The sequence below is a fragment of the Atractosteus spatula genome, chromosome 14 (assembly GCF_055471065.1).
Source record: "Atractosteus spatula isolate fAtrSpa1 chromosome 14, fAtrSpa1.hap1, whole genome shotgun sequence".
Taxonomy (NCBI): Eukaryota; Metazoa; Chordata; class Actinopteri; order Semionotiformes; family Lepisosteidae; genus Atractosteus; species Atractosteus spatula.
The window spans coordinates 26,611,834-26,629,068 of record NC_142719.1 but is presented as its reverse complement, the minus strand read 5'-3'; the positions used below and the strand labels follow the sequence as shown (position 1 = coordinate 26,629,068).

The 17,235-nt window shown below is 38.1% G+C and overlaps 1 protein-coding gene across 2 annotated transcripts; it reads left to right on the top strand.

Annotated features, from left to right (window-relative positions):
* Positions 1–1,691: 1,691 nt before the first annotated feature.
* kif3a (kinesin family member 3A) lies at positions 1,692–16,327 on the top strand. Of its 2 annotated transcripts, XM_088933509.1 has the most exons (19): positions 1,692–1,877; positions 4,284–4,566; positions 4,842–4,986; positions 5,261–5,345; positions 5,518–5,623; positions 5,914–6,053; positions 6,304–6,501; positions 6,800–6,974; positions 8,064–8,162; positions 9,780–9,851; positions 10,804–10,812; positions 11,516–11,672; positions 12,365–12,545; positions 13,080–13,190; positions 13,394–13,519; positions 13,857–13,910; positions 14,118–14,186; positions 14,283–14,410; positions 15,252–16,327. In XM_088933509.1, exons 1-19 carry the CDS (start codon positions 1,872–1,874, stop codon positions 15,298–15,300), a joined length of 2,193 nt encoding a protein of 730 aa, XP_088789635.1. In that variant the 5' UTR covers positions 1,692–1,871; the 3' UTR covers positions 15,301–16,327. The 2 variants fall into 2 exon arrangements, with proteins under 2 accessions (XP_088789635.1, XP_088789633.1); XM_088933507.1 differs by lacking the exons at positions 9,780–9,851; positions 10,804–10,812.
* Positions 16,328–17,235: the final 908 nt, after the last annotated feature.

Sequence of the window (17,235 nt, the reverse complement as noted above, 5' to 3'; positions counted from 1 at the left end):
CTGTAGTAAATTGTTTCATGTTTATTACTGCATTGAAATACAGAATCATTGCCTTAAATTGAGGAAGGAGCTCTGAGTGTGCACTTTTGAAAGCAGGAGCTGACCACAGCAATTCTGCACATAATAGTTTGCTGTGGACTAGTCTGGATAATGTTTACTGCAAACTGGCTTTGAAGCTGCCAGAGGAAAGAGAACAGCAGTCTACACAGGACCTGCGGGTCTCCCACAGCAGATGCTGCTATCACTTTTACGGCCTTGGCCCTGCAGACAGCCCGGGGCAAAATTTCAAATTTACCATCAAACCTTAGCCACGAGCCCAGAAAAGCTGACAAAATGTCAGTGTCCCAGAGCTCAATTAGAGCAGCCTTTAAATGGAGCTAACCCAGATCAAATGAAATCACCAAAAGGTTCATGATTATCAGCCACATGAGGAACTTGCTTATAAAGCATACCGGCCATACGTGTATCTCGTTATAATTTTATCATGTGTGAGATATGATGTTTTTTTCTTCTTGTTATTTCTGCTGTTTTGTGCCACATTATTTGTCATTGTCTTGCGCAATACTCACATTGCTATCGTTATATGTGTGAAATCCTTGTTTTATTTTATGCAAAACGTTTGACAGTTCTTTACCATTTGCAGGGTGGGCACTTAAGCAAGGCCATCTGTTTTAAATACAATGCAAAATCTAAAGATGAAATAATGTTTACATTTTGTTGTTTTTCATGATTTCTGTTCATTTCTGCCAATTTGTATTGTTCCTTACAACACCAAAGTCTTTTAACATATAGTAAACTCATTTAATTTTTAAGTAATTGTAACTGGTTATTATGTGTTTAAAGTCATATTCCTATATATTTTTATATGCCTACATATTGTATTTAAAAGCATCCTATCTCGAAATATGTTATTGAAATCATATAATAATAAAGCAGTTAGAAAAAAGTATGGCCTATGGAAAATCTTGTGTGTGTCAGAACTATCCTAGATTTCTCACTCAAGCTGCTCCAGTAATTAAAAAAAACAGAAACATGCCGTTAAAGTTTCCTGGAGAGCTGATATGATATTATTATTATTATTATTATTATTATTATTATTATTATTATTATTATTTTAGTACATTTTGCATCTTATTTCCTTTCTTCCGACAGAGGATTCTTGTCGCACAACGGTGCCATCTGCTGGCTTTACAACAGCTGTACACGTCTCAGACATTTTAACTACAGTACTGTATACGCAAATAAAACAGAGGAAAGCGGTAATAGTAATTAAATTACTATTATTATTATTTGCTAGTATTTATTACTCAATATAACACATAAATTAACAACAAATATTTATGACTAGTTTAACAGTATTTGAAGAAGAAATAGGAGTTAATTCCACAATGAAAAGAGTAATCACTGGTTTTGCTGCATAATATAATACTTACGATGACCTTAAGGTAATATTTTCATTGCATTTTTTTATTTGTTAGTCCTTCCCTCTGTCCACTTCGATTGGGTAATTTTGTTCGTCTCTGTATTATTATTGGCTAAACAGTCTTTCATTCACATGACATCATCGACAAAAGATTTACCTTTAAATGAAGTCGATTGGTTGGCTTGGGAAGATTTCTACTTCCAAATGGACAATTTTTATGTCAGTCCTTCCTACTCCCTACAACAGTTGGAAAAGGGAAACTGCACATGCTCAGTAATTCCGTGAGGAGAAAAAAAAAATGCCTATCACCTAAGTGAGCGCTGTGACTCTGCCTTCGGTGTTTTTAATTTTTCAAAAATCAGATCGGTACTTAGGCCTGTTTCGTTTTAACGACGAATGCAAGAACATTCTATCGTCTGCCTGGAGACAATTCTCGTATTTTGAGAAAATGCCGGTAGGGGATCTCTTTCTTGTGATCGAAATCAGTTTCTGTGTACATGATATAAGTCAGTTTAGCCGTGGTACCTCCCTTTCTCTATGGAATTGCCGTGTTGCTATGGCAGGCTGGTTTGTTAGCGGAGAGATATCTTGGGACAGTCTCGGCTTTATGCACGAACCGGGTGGCGAAAATGTGCAAGAAAAGTAATTTATGTCCTTGCTTCTTTACGCATTTACAGGAATAATCACCGTTCTTCCCGATTGAAGACATTTTTATGATTCTCCACTCCACCGGCTACAAATACCAATTCTCTTAAAATAATCTGATTCATGTCATTGCGTCTGTTTAGTTAATTTAATGCTTAAAATGTAGAGTATTGTTCATACCGTCTGTGATTTGTGAAATTTTGTTGTTATACTATCATAGTAGGTTATAGTGCTTCCTGCGTTTTTGTAAACAACCCCTGCAAATTGAAAACGCAAAGTCTGCATCGTCTGTTTGAATCAGGTTTAATCTCTTTCCATATACGGACGCTAGCTTATTTGTTTTATGCCTCGGTGAAATTTCTGTTTGAAGCAATTATTATAAACTGGTTGGTACAATAACCTTGGCGACAGGATGGAGACAGTTCAGTTTACAGCAGTGCGATGCTGGGCAGAGACATCATCAGATACATTACTACTAGGCCCATCTCCATATTTCTCCCTGTTGTAGTTAATATTATTGCTATTTTGGATACAGGCTTCACTGCACTCACTCATTCTGCCCTTATCATTGCAGAATGACAGCATCACCAGAACAGGGCGTCAGGCAACTATTTTAAAATTCAGTGCAAGATTTCACACTAGAATAGCAAATTTCATCAAGGTTTTAAGGTGCATTAGCCTTTTCATCTCAAGGAAAGTAAAATTATAATTTTATAATATAGTATAGTTAGTTCTTAGAGGCCACTGGCAGAATTCATTTGTCCTGCTTGTAATTACCGTTTAATTTAGTACATTTTGCTGTTTTTAATGAAGCATTGGAACACCCGTTTACAACGTGAAGGCGAATGATCTTTCACCATATTTTTAAGGTGTAGCTATCAAAGGCTTAAAAACAATTAAAATACAGTAAAACAAGTTATAGTAAACAATGCCCCCCACCCACAAACATGCATACTATACTCACACGAAGGGGATAAGTAGATAAACGAAGGTGAAGCTCAGTTAAAATTCCTGTTGATGATTTTATCAAATAGAATTTAACTTTGGAGTTGCTTCAGTTACATTGTGGCGTTGTCCCTGTCCTTTTTTGTGTATACTTACAGAGCTCATGGATGTGGACACACTTTTTCTGCCATGTAGCGTAGTTTTCTGTGAACATTGACGATGACTATGAGAGACAATGACTATGTCCTGGTACAACACTCGTGACCTTGTGCTTGGATGTTGTATTTATTAGGGGTTGGGCATAATATAATAAGGGACTGCCTAGTAGTAGTTAATGCTGCTGCTTCCAGTTTAAGTTCTAAAGTTGATTCCTCCCTCGGAAATCTGGATTGTGGTGTGCTCTTGGACTGTCACCAGGGGGCGCTGGTTTCCTCTCTTTACCCAAGGACTAGTTCTGGGCTTCTAAACTGTAACTTTCTTTGTGGCCCTACAGTAAGAGTGTGGAGTCCAGAAGGAGAGAGCAGTCTATGAGCTTTTCGTCCCCTTTACACCCCCTGATTCTGTGATAGGCTTAGGCTTGTCGCAACCTTTACCAGAATTTGTGACTTTTGGTAATGAATGGGTAACATAATAAATAATAATACTTACACATATATAGTGCTTTTCTGGACACTCCACTCAAAGCACTTTACAGGTAATGGGGACTCCCCTCCACCACCACCAATGTGCAGCCCCACCTGGATCATGTGACGGCAGTCATAGTGCTCCAGTATGCTCACTGCATACACCAGCTAGCACCAGGAGGTGAACATGGTGATGAATAGATGGGGATTATTAGGCAGCCATTATTGATAAAAGCGAGAGTTAAATTTAGCCGTGGCTCCAGGATGACACCACTACTCTTTTCGAGAGATCCCCTGAGATTTTTAATTACTACAGAGAATCAGGACCTCATTTTTACGTCTTGTCTGAAAGATGGTGCTTTTTTAGTAATCTTCCCATTACTATACTGGGACATTAGGACTCGCACAGCCTGCAGGGTGCTGGTCCCACTAACACCTCTTTAGCAGCAACCTTATATATAGGCCAGGCTCACACCTGCTTAGCTTCAGTGGGTTTCCCATTTGAGCTGCAGGGTAATATAGCTGCTGATTATAAGTTCATGAGTTCTTGAAGGTATTTACATACTTATGTAGTTTCCCTCTATTGGGATTAAATAGGAGAGGCATGTACCTGTCCATGACCACTTAACATTCTCTTATTTCTACAGAGTAACAAGCTGGACAGACCTGAGAAGTCGGAGGTCAGTGATAATGTCAAGGTGGTGGTGCGATGTCGACCAATCAACCAGAAAGAGAGAATGATGGGCCACAAGCAGGCTGTCACCGTGGACGAGATCCGTGGGACCATAACTGTCAATAAAATCGATTCTCCCAACGAACCTCCCAAAACCTTCACTTTTGACACCGTGTTTGGACCTGAAAGCAAGCAGCTTGACGTGTATAACTTAACTGCTCGGCCCATAATCGATTCAGTGTTAGAAGGATACAATGGTGAGTTGCCTCTGGAGCACAACGGTGACTTTAAAGAGCATCATGAATGTAAGAGGGTTTGTAGGCCTTGTGGGGCTCTTTATGACTTATTGATAAAGGAGCACAAATAAAGTAAATTCAGGTTTGATTTGTTTTTTGCATTCAGATTTTCTAAGACAAATTTGAAAGGAAAATTTGAGGTGGGATGTATTGTACCGTTTTTGCTGGTTTGGGGATATGTAAGGGAGAGCTTTGGATGTTGTTTTCAATTTTTGATTAAAGCTTCTTATTTTTAGGTACAATATTTGCCTATGGGCAGACTGGAACTGGAAAGACATTCACGATGGAAGGTGTGAGAGCAGTGCCTGAGCTCAGAGGAATCATACCAAATTCTTTCGCCCATGTTTTTGGCCACATTGCCAAAGCAGAAGGTGACACTAGGTGGGAAGCCTGAACAGTTCACTTTCTCAAACGTTTCAGATTTCAGAAGGCAAAGTTGGTAGGAGTGATGCATCCTTTTTTATGGGCACTCATTTTATTTTATGTTTTTTGTAACCACTGTTTCTGCTTGCCAGTAGGATGTTTATTTTGCTTAAGTGGGAAAAAGGGAGTGTGGCGATAACACAGACGCGGAGAGTGTTTGAAACATTCTCCGTTGCCCTGATAACAAAAGGCAAACGAAAAAATTAATACATTATTTTTATTTCCTCTTCAGGTTCCTGGTTAGAGTATCCTATCTGGAAATTTACAACGAAGAAGTGAAAGACCTGCTAGGAAAAGATCAGAATCAGAGACTGGAGGTGCGTTGAGATGTTATTTTTAGAGTAAAAATTTGTCAAGTGTCGTATTCAGATACTAAGTCAATTAAAAAATGAAATTGCAATTTTTGACAGTGAGATGTGGCTTTATTTTTGTTGCTGTCATTACAGTGATTGTTTGTCTCCTTTAAACTGATGTTTGTTTGTTGCTCAGGTCAAGGAGAGGCCAGATGTTGGGGTGTACATTAAGGATTTGTCTGGATATGTAGTAAACAACGCGGATGATATGGACAGGATTATGACACTAGGACATAAGAACCGTAAGGATTTCCATTTCTTTGTTTTATTAAATCACATTATTGTTATTGTTTCTGAAGACATGACAGACTAGATGGACCACACTTAGTGTAACACTCAGTAAACCACTGTGAATGTTTTGGTTTATTCAGAATAATAGTTAAAATTAAAATAACAGGTATTCTGTGAACTCTGATCACAGATGTTTAACTTGGCCACATGAAATTAAAATGTGTGTTGACAAGGCAGCAAGGCAAGCTCACTGAATGGAAGGGCATTTCATAAGTGACCATTTAAAAACTCCTCTGTTCAGGTTCTGTTGGAGCCACCAATATGAATGAGCACAGCTCTCGTTCCCATGCCATTTTTACAATCACAATTGAGTGCAGTGAGAAGGGAATTGATGGAAACCAACATGTGAGGATGGGAAAGCTACACCTTGTAGATCTCGCTGTGAGTACAGAACCAGTCACCGTCCGAAACCCCCAGCCACTTAAAAAAGAATGTATTGGAAACGTACAAAAATAGTGTCAGGGCACATTTTGCTGCAGTTCAAGTCCTGTCATTTAAGTAAATTACATCTATTAAATCAATGAATGTTCATACATGTGCATTTAACTCAGGAGTCACTTGTATGACTTATTATAAGCAAAGTGAAAGTGATTTTTCTTTCTTGTAAAAAGCTGTCATGTTTTCATCCTAGGGGTCAGAGAGACAAGGAAAAACCGGAGCTACAGGGCAGCGCCTAAAAGAGGCCACAAAAATCAACCTGTCCCTCTCCACTCTGGGCAATGTTATCTCTGCATTAGTGGATGGCAAGAGTACCCATGTACCCTACAGGAACTCGAAACTCACCCGTCTGCTTCAAGACTCTCTGGGTGGAAACTCAAAGACCATGATGGTAATAGAACAGGGTGTCTTTTTGTGAGTGGGCTCAGGTATTTCATGGACCCTTTATGTTGTACAGAACTTTAGTTTATTTTCTCATGCTCAGAAATGAACTGAAACCAGTTCATCATTTTACAGTCCCATGGAAAAAATTGGTAAACCAATTACCAATTAGAGAAATGGAGAAATAATTCCATATTTGACAGTTTTAACAATTGCAAAACTGTGCATCCTTAGTTTGCTTTTTTTTTAATGTTCTCTTAATTTCCTCAAGTTATTTTACTATGCTTTTTCCCTGCCTCACTTTGCAGTGTGCAAACATTGGACCAGCTGACTATAATTATGATGAGACCATCAGCACTCTTCGATATGCTAACCGTGCCAAGAACATCAAGAATAAAGCCAGAATCAATGAGGATCCTAAGGATGCCTTGTTGCGCCAGTTCCAAAAAGAGATTGAAGACCTCAAGAAAAAACTGGAAGAAGGTATGGAATTCAAAGTACTGTTTGAAAAATGTGCAAGGCTGCAGTTTATTGTAGAGTCCAAGCTTCATTGCATACATAATACCTTAACACTAAAGGTGTGCAGTAGCTAGATGGCAGCCTAGAGCCATTAAAAGCTACATTTCATGTCTTGGGAATCACATTGTTGAAGATTTACCAAGTTAAAAGCTTAAAGATGTATATTTTCCTTAAAGGAATATACTAATGTAGTAACTAACCATATAAATAGTAAAAAACTGAAGATTTCAAAGTGCTTCATCTTAAGTCTTTTCAGTACTTATGCTTTTGCTTATGAGGCATTCCTGGAAAGGTTTCAGTTTACTGTTGCCACCTTGTAGACTGATCTCTTTAAATCTCAGAAACTAAGCAAGGTTGACTTGGTCAACAATGGGATTGGAGGCCTTGAAGAGGTTGCTGCTGTAAGTGGTGAATTCTTCCACCACAGCTGGACCACGATTTCCAAAATCGATACCCCGGTATGGTGATGGGGGGACACTGCTGGAGGAGATGAAGTCCTTTGAGTCTTTTAAATCGAGGCTCTGACTACTTTGTCATTGAAGATCCCACTGCACTGTTCAATAAAAGTGTACAGGTGTTACCTGTGGCATCCTGTGTGAATTCCTCTTTGGGCTTACACACACAAATTAATTCATTTGGTAAAGTAATTGGGTGACGCAGTGATTAGCATAGTGCTGGGGTCCTGAGTTTAATTCTGGACCTGGGGTGATATCTCAGGGGAGTCTGTATATTCTCCCTGTGTTCGCATGGGTTCCCTCTCACAATCCAAAGATATACTGTACTTTGAGGAGGGATGGATGGTAACAAATTTTTCACTCTTTCACCTGAGCTGCTGCGTAATCCCTTCTTTGCCTCACCCAGAGTGATGCCCCACATCAGTGGTGGATGAAGCCGGTCTCTGAAGCCGGTGCTTTCTGATTTAAAAAAAACGCTATACAACTGCAGTTGTTTCTTTCTTTCGCCCGGGCCTTTCGAGGGGGAACATTCTAAAACTGTGAGAAGTAAATAATGCATAAATGTGTGCATTTTCAAGGTATGTTTCTCATCATCCAGGGGAAGAGATTTCCGGTTCTGAAGGCAGCGGATCAGACGAAATGGAAGATGAAGACGGAGAAGTAGGGGAGGGGGGAGAGAAAAGAAGGAAGCGGAGAGGTATGTATGCAGGGGAACACTGTGCCTCCCCGGTGTCACTGAATGTTGGTGCCGATGCATGTTTACATGGTTCTATGGCATAGTTAAACGTGGGTGTTTCTAACTCCTTGCATAGCATTTTCTGTAATGTAATTTGCATAGTAGATAACCCAGAGATTTTACTGAAAAGAGAAGGGACTGGAACACAGGCCGCTTCAACAATGCAGCGGTTTATCATTTCCTTTGCGTTCATGCAGTCGATTTTTAGGATATCGCAACATCTGCCTTACGGATATTTTTGTCAACTCTGTCATTTTTGTTTTGTATGTTCCTTATCAGGTTTGCGCTTGGAGGGTTAGAATTTCATCTTTTGCGGTACCTCCGGGGAAAATTTTAAGATGGCTAAATATTTTAATCCGAGAATCACTTAGTGTGCTGAATTAAAGGCAGATTGTTTCGCTGTCCAAAATATTGTGGAACAAGCCTGTTGCAGTACAGTTAGGACAGTTAAAGACCACCCTACCTAATAAAAACCTTGTCTTTCTTCGTAAAAGGCTAACTTGTCCTAGCCATTTTATTGTTTAAGAATACTTTTAACTTCCAGAGTGGTTTATATAGAAAGGAATTCTTTAAACTTAGGCTTTATTAAAACATTTGCTCTTAAATTCTCACTCACTTCAAAAAAACGATTTTGTTGTAAAATAAGTCTCATAATAACCACAATAATGTAATATATAGGCAGATTAGATGCAACCCCAGTTATCAACATGTGAAAGGTTTTTGTTTTGCAAAGTAGCTGTTGATCATTTGATTGAAAGCGAGCTTTTTTATGCTTTTCTAAAAATCTTACTTGTATTTGTATGTGTTTTTCCAAAGTTGTTGTTCTCCTTAAAATGTTACTATGTATTTAAAAAAGCATGATCATGCCTTCAGCCAAATACAAATCATTTGTCAAGATATTTGCGAAAAAGCATGTCCTCAAAAATAAAACTCTTTGAATATGAAATAGGTATACCTGAAATGCAATATTTTGAGAGTAATGAACTACAGTATACTTTTAGGGCATATCATTTGATGTCAATCACTGTGTTTGGTAACTGATTGTAGATTTACTTTAATGTTGAATGCATGCTGTAAATTATTCCAATTATTAAAATACAGTATTGGTCATAATTAGGGGGAAAAAATCAATTGAAGCCTATCTGATGCATTGCTCCAAGAGGTCTTAGGGCTGCTTTTACTTGTCTAACTTTGCCCTAGGTCAGGATTCCTATGTTACTGTAGGTCACCCGCAAGGTAAGGTGTAGCCAATATGAGTGTTGTGATGCTGGACCTCACTATTTCAGAAGCCAATTTCCCCTAGAAAAGAGTTTGGCACATAGAGGTTGTCTTGAGATGAAATGGGGTGTATGAGTTGGGAAATGCAACTGATGGGGGAAAAACGCCAAGAAGGAACCACATGTGGCATTGTACACAAATTGCTTCAGCTGGAGGCTGCCCTGTGGATAGGTGGAGAATGTCATTTTCCAGAGCTAAACGATGAGCACTGTTCCAGACTTTCTGGGGTCTACCCATCATTCTGCTTTTTGCCCTGTCCTGTCTTGGGTTTGCTGTGGAGCTTGTCTCTCTCTTTTGCAGGCAGTAGCAGCAGCAGTAGCTCAGACTCCGCCTGTTCTGTTATACAGAACTCTCTGCAGAAATCCCATACTAGTGAGTGGGAGCTGTTTCAAAAGACAACCAACTCCTCTTTAGTCCCCCTACCCACCCCTTTCTGCTTTGGTCATCTTTTAAAACAGAGGCTCTTCCTGTCTTATTTTGCTCCCTAAAAACAAGATGAAACAGCTGAAAAGAAGAATCAAATTGCATGCATTTTTCCTTCTTCATCGCATTTAATGCATGCACCTGTCACGCGTGTGTAATGTACAGTATGTTCTTCATTTAAGTCATTGTAAATGTTTGATTTCTCATCTTTTTATAGTATTTGATCAACAGGAGAGACAAAAGTTTTTTAAATTTAGTCAATTATCTAAAATTAATTTCTGCAGTTTGAATATGATGCAAAACTGTTACCAGTGTGAAATTTCATCTGGTATGGAACATAAATTTCTTAATAGCATGTCATAACGCGAAGGCTAAGCAGACTTCTTATACGAAATGAAAGTAAAAAATGTCTCTGTCCTCAGACACTGTTTTTCACCAACCATCTTTTCATTTTCTGTGGAAACGTCTGGAACACTACACAGTTGTGTAGCATCTGTAGTATACTAAAGTGTAATTGTGCTTTGTAATTTATTTATTCCTCCATGTCGAACATCCCTCTATTAAAAAAAAAAAGTGATTTCTTATATTGCCTCTTGTTGACTTTTTGAATATGAGTAGTTCGAGAAACTTATCAGAATCTCTCAAAGCAGTTGCTTAATTACAAAAGGTCTGTTTAACTCCTTATTTAACAAACTGCTGCATCATTTTGAATGGGCCATTTCATCGTCTCTCATTTGGTTTCTGGCTCATGCTTATGTTTTCCCCCTTTTCGCGCTTCAAACATGCAGCTTTTGAAATTATCTTGGCTTTTGAATTCAACAAGTAATGTTGTTTCTTCTTTCTCCTTTCTTGATGCAAATGCTGCCTCTCTGACTTGCTAATTTCTACTTCTTAATGCAAGACCAAACAGGTTGGTTTCATAAACTTTTTTTACCCCATTATTCTAATAGTATTTAAACTTATGTCAGTATACTATATGTACAGTATACTTATGTCAGGTACTAGATGTCCAAACGGTTAGTAGTGAATGAGTGTTTACGTCTTGTACTTGTACACAGATTCTTCATTAATGTTTTGATTCCAGAATGTAGCCTTTTCATTTCTTACAGTGAAGTGTGTTTGGATTTAATCAAATTAAAAGATGCCAATATCTTACGAAAAATATCTAACTTAGAGGATTAGAAATTTCCAGGAACTGGAACAGAAACTGGTATTTCTTATCTGGTGCAGAGATTGTGGTGATATTTACCGTATAACTTGAGTTGTTTTTTAAAACTTGCCTAATCCTTATCATTTGTACCGTACTTATTTGATAGATGCGTATTTGGTTTAGAATGCATTTTCATACCTAAATTGTTATTAGATGTCTTAATAGGCAACATAATAGGGCAATGTCAGCATAAATGCAAAACTAATTTTGAAGGGTTGAACATTTGCAGAAAAGTAATTAATCCTGCCTTAATTATCCTGGCAGAACACCAGAATTTGATTTTTTGTCCTCCACTGGCCTTGGGATTTTAAATAATTTTAAGCTGCTGTTGATAATATCTTCTGTTGATTCCAGGCCACTCAAATGAACATTTTCCATTATTCAAGTCTTGGTTTGCTTTCAGGAAAAAAGAAGGTCTCTCCTGATAAGATGGTAGAGATGCAAGCCAAGATTGAGGAGGAAAAAAAGGCTCTTGAAGCCAAACTGGACATGGAGGAGGAAGAGAGGAACAAGGCCAGAGCCGAGCTGGAGAAAAGAGAAAAAGACCTATTGAAAGCCCAGTAAGGGTTGATTTTTGCATCTTGGTCCTTGCTAGAGCGTTGTGCACAGAAGATTTGTGTGAAGAATACCCTGTCTATACCTAGGCATTAAGTTAACTAACATAAGATCAGTGCTTTAAAAGCCGGAGCAGTCACATTCCTTCACCTACTCTTGTTGTATTTTCAACAGTAATGGAAAGATTTATCTCTATAATATACGTAATGTGCAATTACTATGAGGTGCTGTTAAGGCCATTATTCAAACTTTACCTCTCATACACACACAAATTGCTCTCGCATTCACTAGTTTTACCTCGCACATACACCTAAAACACACCTTCGCAGTGTGAACGTGAGAGGCAAAACTAGTGAATGTGAATGCGTTTTATGTGTATGTGCCTGGTAAAACTAGTTAATGTGAGAGCGTTTTCTGTGTATATGAGAGCAATTTGTGTGTGTGTGAGAGTTTGAATAATGGCCTAAACGTCACCTCATAAATTACTGTACTTTGCTTCAGATAATCATTTTTTTACATTTGCCAAAAAGATACAAACTCACTTGAAGAATTTCAGCTTTGAAACAGAGTAATTGCTTTATGACTGTGAAGTCTTGATCAGATAAAGGCTTAAATGTATCGGTTAACTACGTGGCATGCATGGTTGAGTGTAGAATTAGTTGCCTCACATCTTTACTTTTGCTGTTTCCTATTAAAGGCAAGAGCATCACCTCCTATTGGAGAAGCTTTCTGCCCTGGAGAAGAAGGTGATAGTTGGGGGAGTAGATCTTCTGGCTAAAGCAGAAGAACAGGAGAAGCTGCTGGAAGAGTCCAACAATGAACTGGAAGAGAGACGCAAAAGAGCTGAGCAGCTGCGCAGAGAGCTGGAGGAAAAAGAGGTGATGGGGAGGTTCCACACCAAGAGGTGGCCAGGCTCAACTGGCTCGACTCTGGGGACTGCTCCTTTACTTGTGTTGTATAAGGCCCAAAGCTTATTCATAATTCAGAACAGTAATTACATATAAACAGTTCAGCTCCTTTTATTTATATATGAAATCACTGTGCTCCTGAGTGGCTCAACCAGCAGCGTTTGGTATGGCAGAAAAATCCCAAATTCCTAAATCTCTAAACCAAAAAAGAAGAATTCTGAAATTACGTTAATGCTTTGTCTACATTTTATAACAAAGCATTTCCGACCTGTGCATGTTCTTGTGAATTCATATTGACATGTTAATTGTTCACGTCAACAAGCATTTTGAGCAGCAAGTTTATATGCATTTTGCTAACATGTGCTAAGGAAACACATCTGTGAAGTATGTTAATTTTTACAGGAGTGGCCGATATTGATTGAATCAGAGTAGTTTGTATCAGTTGGAGTAAGCACAGGAATTTACGTCTTAAGCGTGCTTTTTATTTCCGCTGCTTCAAAACAGCAAGAACGCCTTGATATTGAAGAGAAGTACACAAGCTTACAAGAAGAAGCTCAAGGAAAGACGAAGAAATTGAAGAAAGTTTGGACAATGTTGATGGCTGCCAAGTCAGAAGTAAGCTACTTCAAAAAAATCATAAATTCATTTTATTTTAAGGTTGTCTTTTTCCTAAAGACTCAGAAATATGGTCACTTGCATCTGCTGAGCAAAAGTGCTTTAAAAGTAACCCTGGCTTTAGGAACCAGTGTACACCTGCAATGTTTTATATACTGAGGCAATGCTAGCATCAGTAAATATATGTCCCTTTTTTCTCTCAGATGGCTGACCTACAGCAGGAGCACCAAAGGGAAATAGAGGGACTGTTGGAAAATATCAGACAACTTAGCCGTGAACTTCGTCTGCAGATGCTGATTATTGACAACTTCATTCCCCAAGATTATCAGGTAAACTCCCTCGCCCTCTTTGTACTCATATACAGTACATGAAAAGGTACTCGTCATTTTAAGACTGGATGAATTTTACTCTTATTAGGCAATGTTGAGTTTTTGCTTAGTTGCTGCATTTGATTTGCTCATCGTGAATATCCTGGATAGGCTTGTACGACCATGTAAATTACTTGAATCAGTGATATTCTGGCTGATTAGAGGTATCTTTTGTGGTTATGAGCTGAAGGGAAATGCATATGTGATTTATCAGATTGAGGGAATCTTTAAAAGTAAATAATGTTAAAATAAATGCAAGTGGATAAATGTGATCCATTGTCAGCTTTTTCCTTTCTAGGAGATGATTGAAAACTATGTGCATTGGAATGAGGATATTGGGGAATGGCAATTGGTAAGTACACTTCTGCGTTCTTTTATGCCACAAACAATAAAAAGATTAAGGACTGACCTGTGTCATTGGTCGGTGCCTTGTGAACATCTCTTACAGGGGAAGAGGTTCTGGTTTTGGTAAGAGGATGTGCTATGTCTTTATCAACCCACCATGTAATCACAACACTACATTCACTCAAGACCTACATTTCTGCTGTTTTTGTTATAGAAATGTGTTGCCTACACCGGGAATAATATGAGAAAACAAACGCCTGTACCAGACAAAAAAGAAAAAGATGTAAGTAAAACAATATTATGCCGTGTTGTGTAAAGCATGGTCACGTCCCACCTATACAAACACTGAATATCTTTGCCGTTTCGTTCTTAAACACAGCCATTCGAGGTTGACCTGTCCCATGTGTATTTGGCTTACACCGAAGAAAGCCTGAGACAGTCTTTGATGAAACTGGAGAGACCCAGAACTTCAAAAAGTGGAAGGTCACGCCCTAAGACTGGCAGGAGGTAAATTAGGTTACTAATTATGTGAAAGCAGGCGTTGTCCAGGTATTATACCCAATGGGAATTGTTCTAAACGTATGGTTTTTATCCTGAGTGACAGCCGTCACTGAATTAAAAAAAAAAACCTTTCAATTTCAATGTGGAAAACTTGAAAGAAAACATCTACTATCTATTTTTTAAATCGTTTTTGGAGGGAAATGTGGAGTGATAGATTTGTGAAATTACACAAAGAAGTTGAGTTACTCAATATTTCTTATCTGTAATGTGATATCAATAGGCTCTGCAGTTCTTTTTAAACAAAAACCTGTTCCTAATACAATTTTTGGGAAAATGGTACTACTAGAGTAGAGATTAGGCCTCTGTACGGCAGGCAGGTGTGCCTTAAACAAGGTTCTGCACTCAAACTGCTGTAATAAATGTCCTGTTATAGAAATGGGTCTTCAGATCACCCTTGCAAATGAAAATTATTTTCTCAATGGAGAACCTTGCACCACCCCGGCAAGCTGACAAATCTGCTCTGTCAAAAAGCCAGCCTCTCTCCCTGTGGGATTTGAACGCTTTTGAGACAGCTTGGAAATAACACCAGCACAACAGTCTTATCTTGCCTTATGAGACATGCTACACATGCAGTACATGGCTAAAGTGACGTAGTCTTTATATCTGGTGGAAACTGTCAAAGAAAATATTACTCACAGTCGAATATTGTTTCTTGATGCAACTGCCAAATAAAACAGTTGCATAGGTACAATAAATAGTGTAAGCTTGCAGTTTGTCAGAAATAATGAGCAGTACAAGTCATTTAATTAAAAAAGGGGTTGTTGACCTTTCATTTCTTTTGTTGCAGGAAAAGGTCTTCAAAACCTGAAGCTGCAATTGATTCTCTTCTGCAATAAAGGCAGCAGAAATGGCGTGATGAAATCCACAACACTAAAATCCAGAATGTTTCAGAAGGAAGAGTGAATGGTTTTAAGTACCTTGACAGTATTCTATAGAAATGAAAGGTGTGTTACATTGTTGTACAATAAAAAAAAAATCTTGCCCGTTAAGTTGACCAGTGAATATTTCTAAAATAAATTGAACAAATCTGAATTGTCTTAAGTAATAATGCAGTATTGCTTGTCCTCATTTAGGAATCATTCACATGTACTGTTGATTTGATTGAAATTGTAAAGAGGAACTTGCTGAAGTAGTAATTAGCTCCCTGTGCTAAACAGAATATAATCCGTGCATATTGGTGTCTTGTGACTATTAAATACACTTGAATTAGGCAGTGTCACTTGTCTCTAACGTTGCAAATGTATATGACTGTAGTTTTGATCCCATTAGCAGATGCATTCAATATCAAATTATTTGCTATAAACTACTTTGCAAAGGCAATACTTTCTACATATTTGCAGAAATAAAAAAAACTTGATTCTGAAGAATTCCTGAAATACTGTTATAAAATTTCACTTTTATTTACTAGGAGAGTAACTGACAGGAGGCAGGACTTTGTTGCCATACTGTATATAGAACTGTTTCATATTTTCCTTATACGATTTAGCATACACTATCATTTTAATTGTGCTGTCCTTGACAAAAGAAATCTATAGCATTTGTGAATGGTGGTGTTTCTGCAGTTATCAGCATTAAATGTACTAGAAGTTAAAACGTTTTTCTAATCTTTACAGTAAGTGATATGCACTAAGTATTCTCTGGGATAGTTTTAAGAAAACCTTGCATGCAGAGCCCTTTACACTTTTGTTTCAGCTGTAACACTAACAGTTATTTCTTGTTTTTATTTTATGTAATTACCAGTGGTTTTCTGTAGTCTTAAAAAAACTAACTTTATTTTGTATGTCGACCATTGTTTACATTTCTGTGTACCATTTCCTTCTGGATGCTCTATAATTTATTAAATTATTTTATACAGTTCCAAAACATCATCCTGGATGTAGACTTTTATTTTAGTTTCAGAAGCCATCTTATGCACAACAGAAAACAATAACATTATGTGACATCAGCATAAGCCTGGGTTAGATGCCCTCTTTCTTAAATATGAGGTTTTCACATTGTTAAATGTGCTTTTTGCAAAGTTTTTACAGTGAAGGGGAAATATTGAATGTGAAGATTTATGTGCTTTGAAAGGTTTCATATAATGGTGAAACACTCAATGTACATAAACAACACAATACTGAACATAAATATATAACGTTTTAACAAATATGTAAAAGCAAGATTAATTTTTGACATTTTAGAGATGCCCAGCATTTCCTCTCTGACCTAATATTCATTGGTTTAGGAAGAATTTTACCTTATCTTCGAGGTGGAATTTGGGACAACAAATTATTACAGAGAAAAGCATTTTTTATATATTGGCAGGGATACATTTCCTAACGTGATGTGATAATTCTTTACACTTATGTAGCGCTTTTCTGGACACTCCACTCAAAGTGCTTTACAGGTAATGGGGATAGTGCCATAGTGCACCAGTACGCTCACCACCCACCAGCTGTCAGTGGGGAGGAGAACAGAGTGATGAAGGTAATTCATAGATGGGGATTATTAGGAGGCCATGACAGGTAAAGGCCAATGGGAAATTTGGCCAGAACACCAGGGTAGTTCCCCTACTCTTTTTGAAAAACAACCTGGGATTTCTAATGACCATAGAGAGTCAGGACCTCAGTTTCACATCTCATCCAAAGGACCGCGCCTTTTTACAGTGTAGTGTCCCTGTCACTATAGGACCCACACAGACCAAAGGGTAAGTGCCCCCTGCTGGCTGTGCTAGCACCTCTTCCAGCAGCAATCTTAGTTTTTCTCAGAAGGTATCTTATCCAGGCACTGAC

Coding starts and splice junctions, on each gene's coding strand:
- kif3a (XM_088933509.1), top strand. Junction 5,346..5,517: donor ATCAGAATCAGAGACTGGAG/GTGCGTTGAGAT, acceptor TTTGTTGCTCAG/GTCAAGGAGAGGCCAGATGT. Junction 13,911..14,117: donor ATATTGGGGAATGGCAATTG/GTAAGTACACTT, acceptor TTTTTGTTATAG/AAATGTGTTGCCTACACCGG.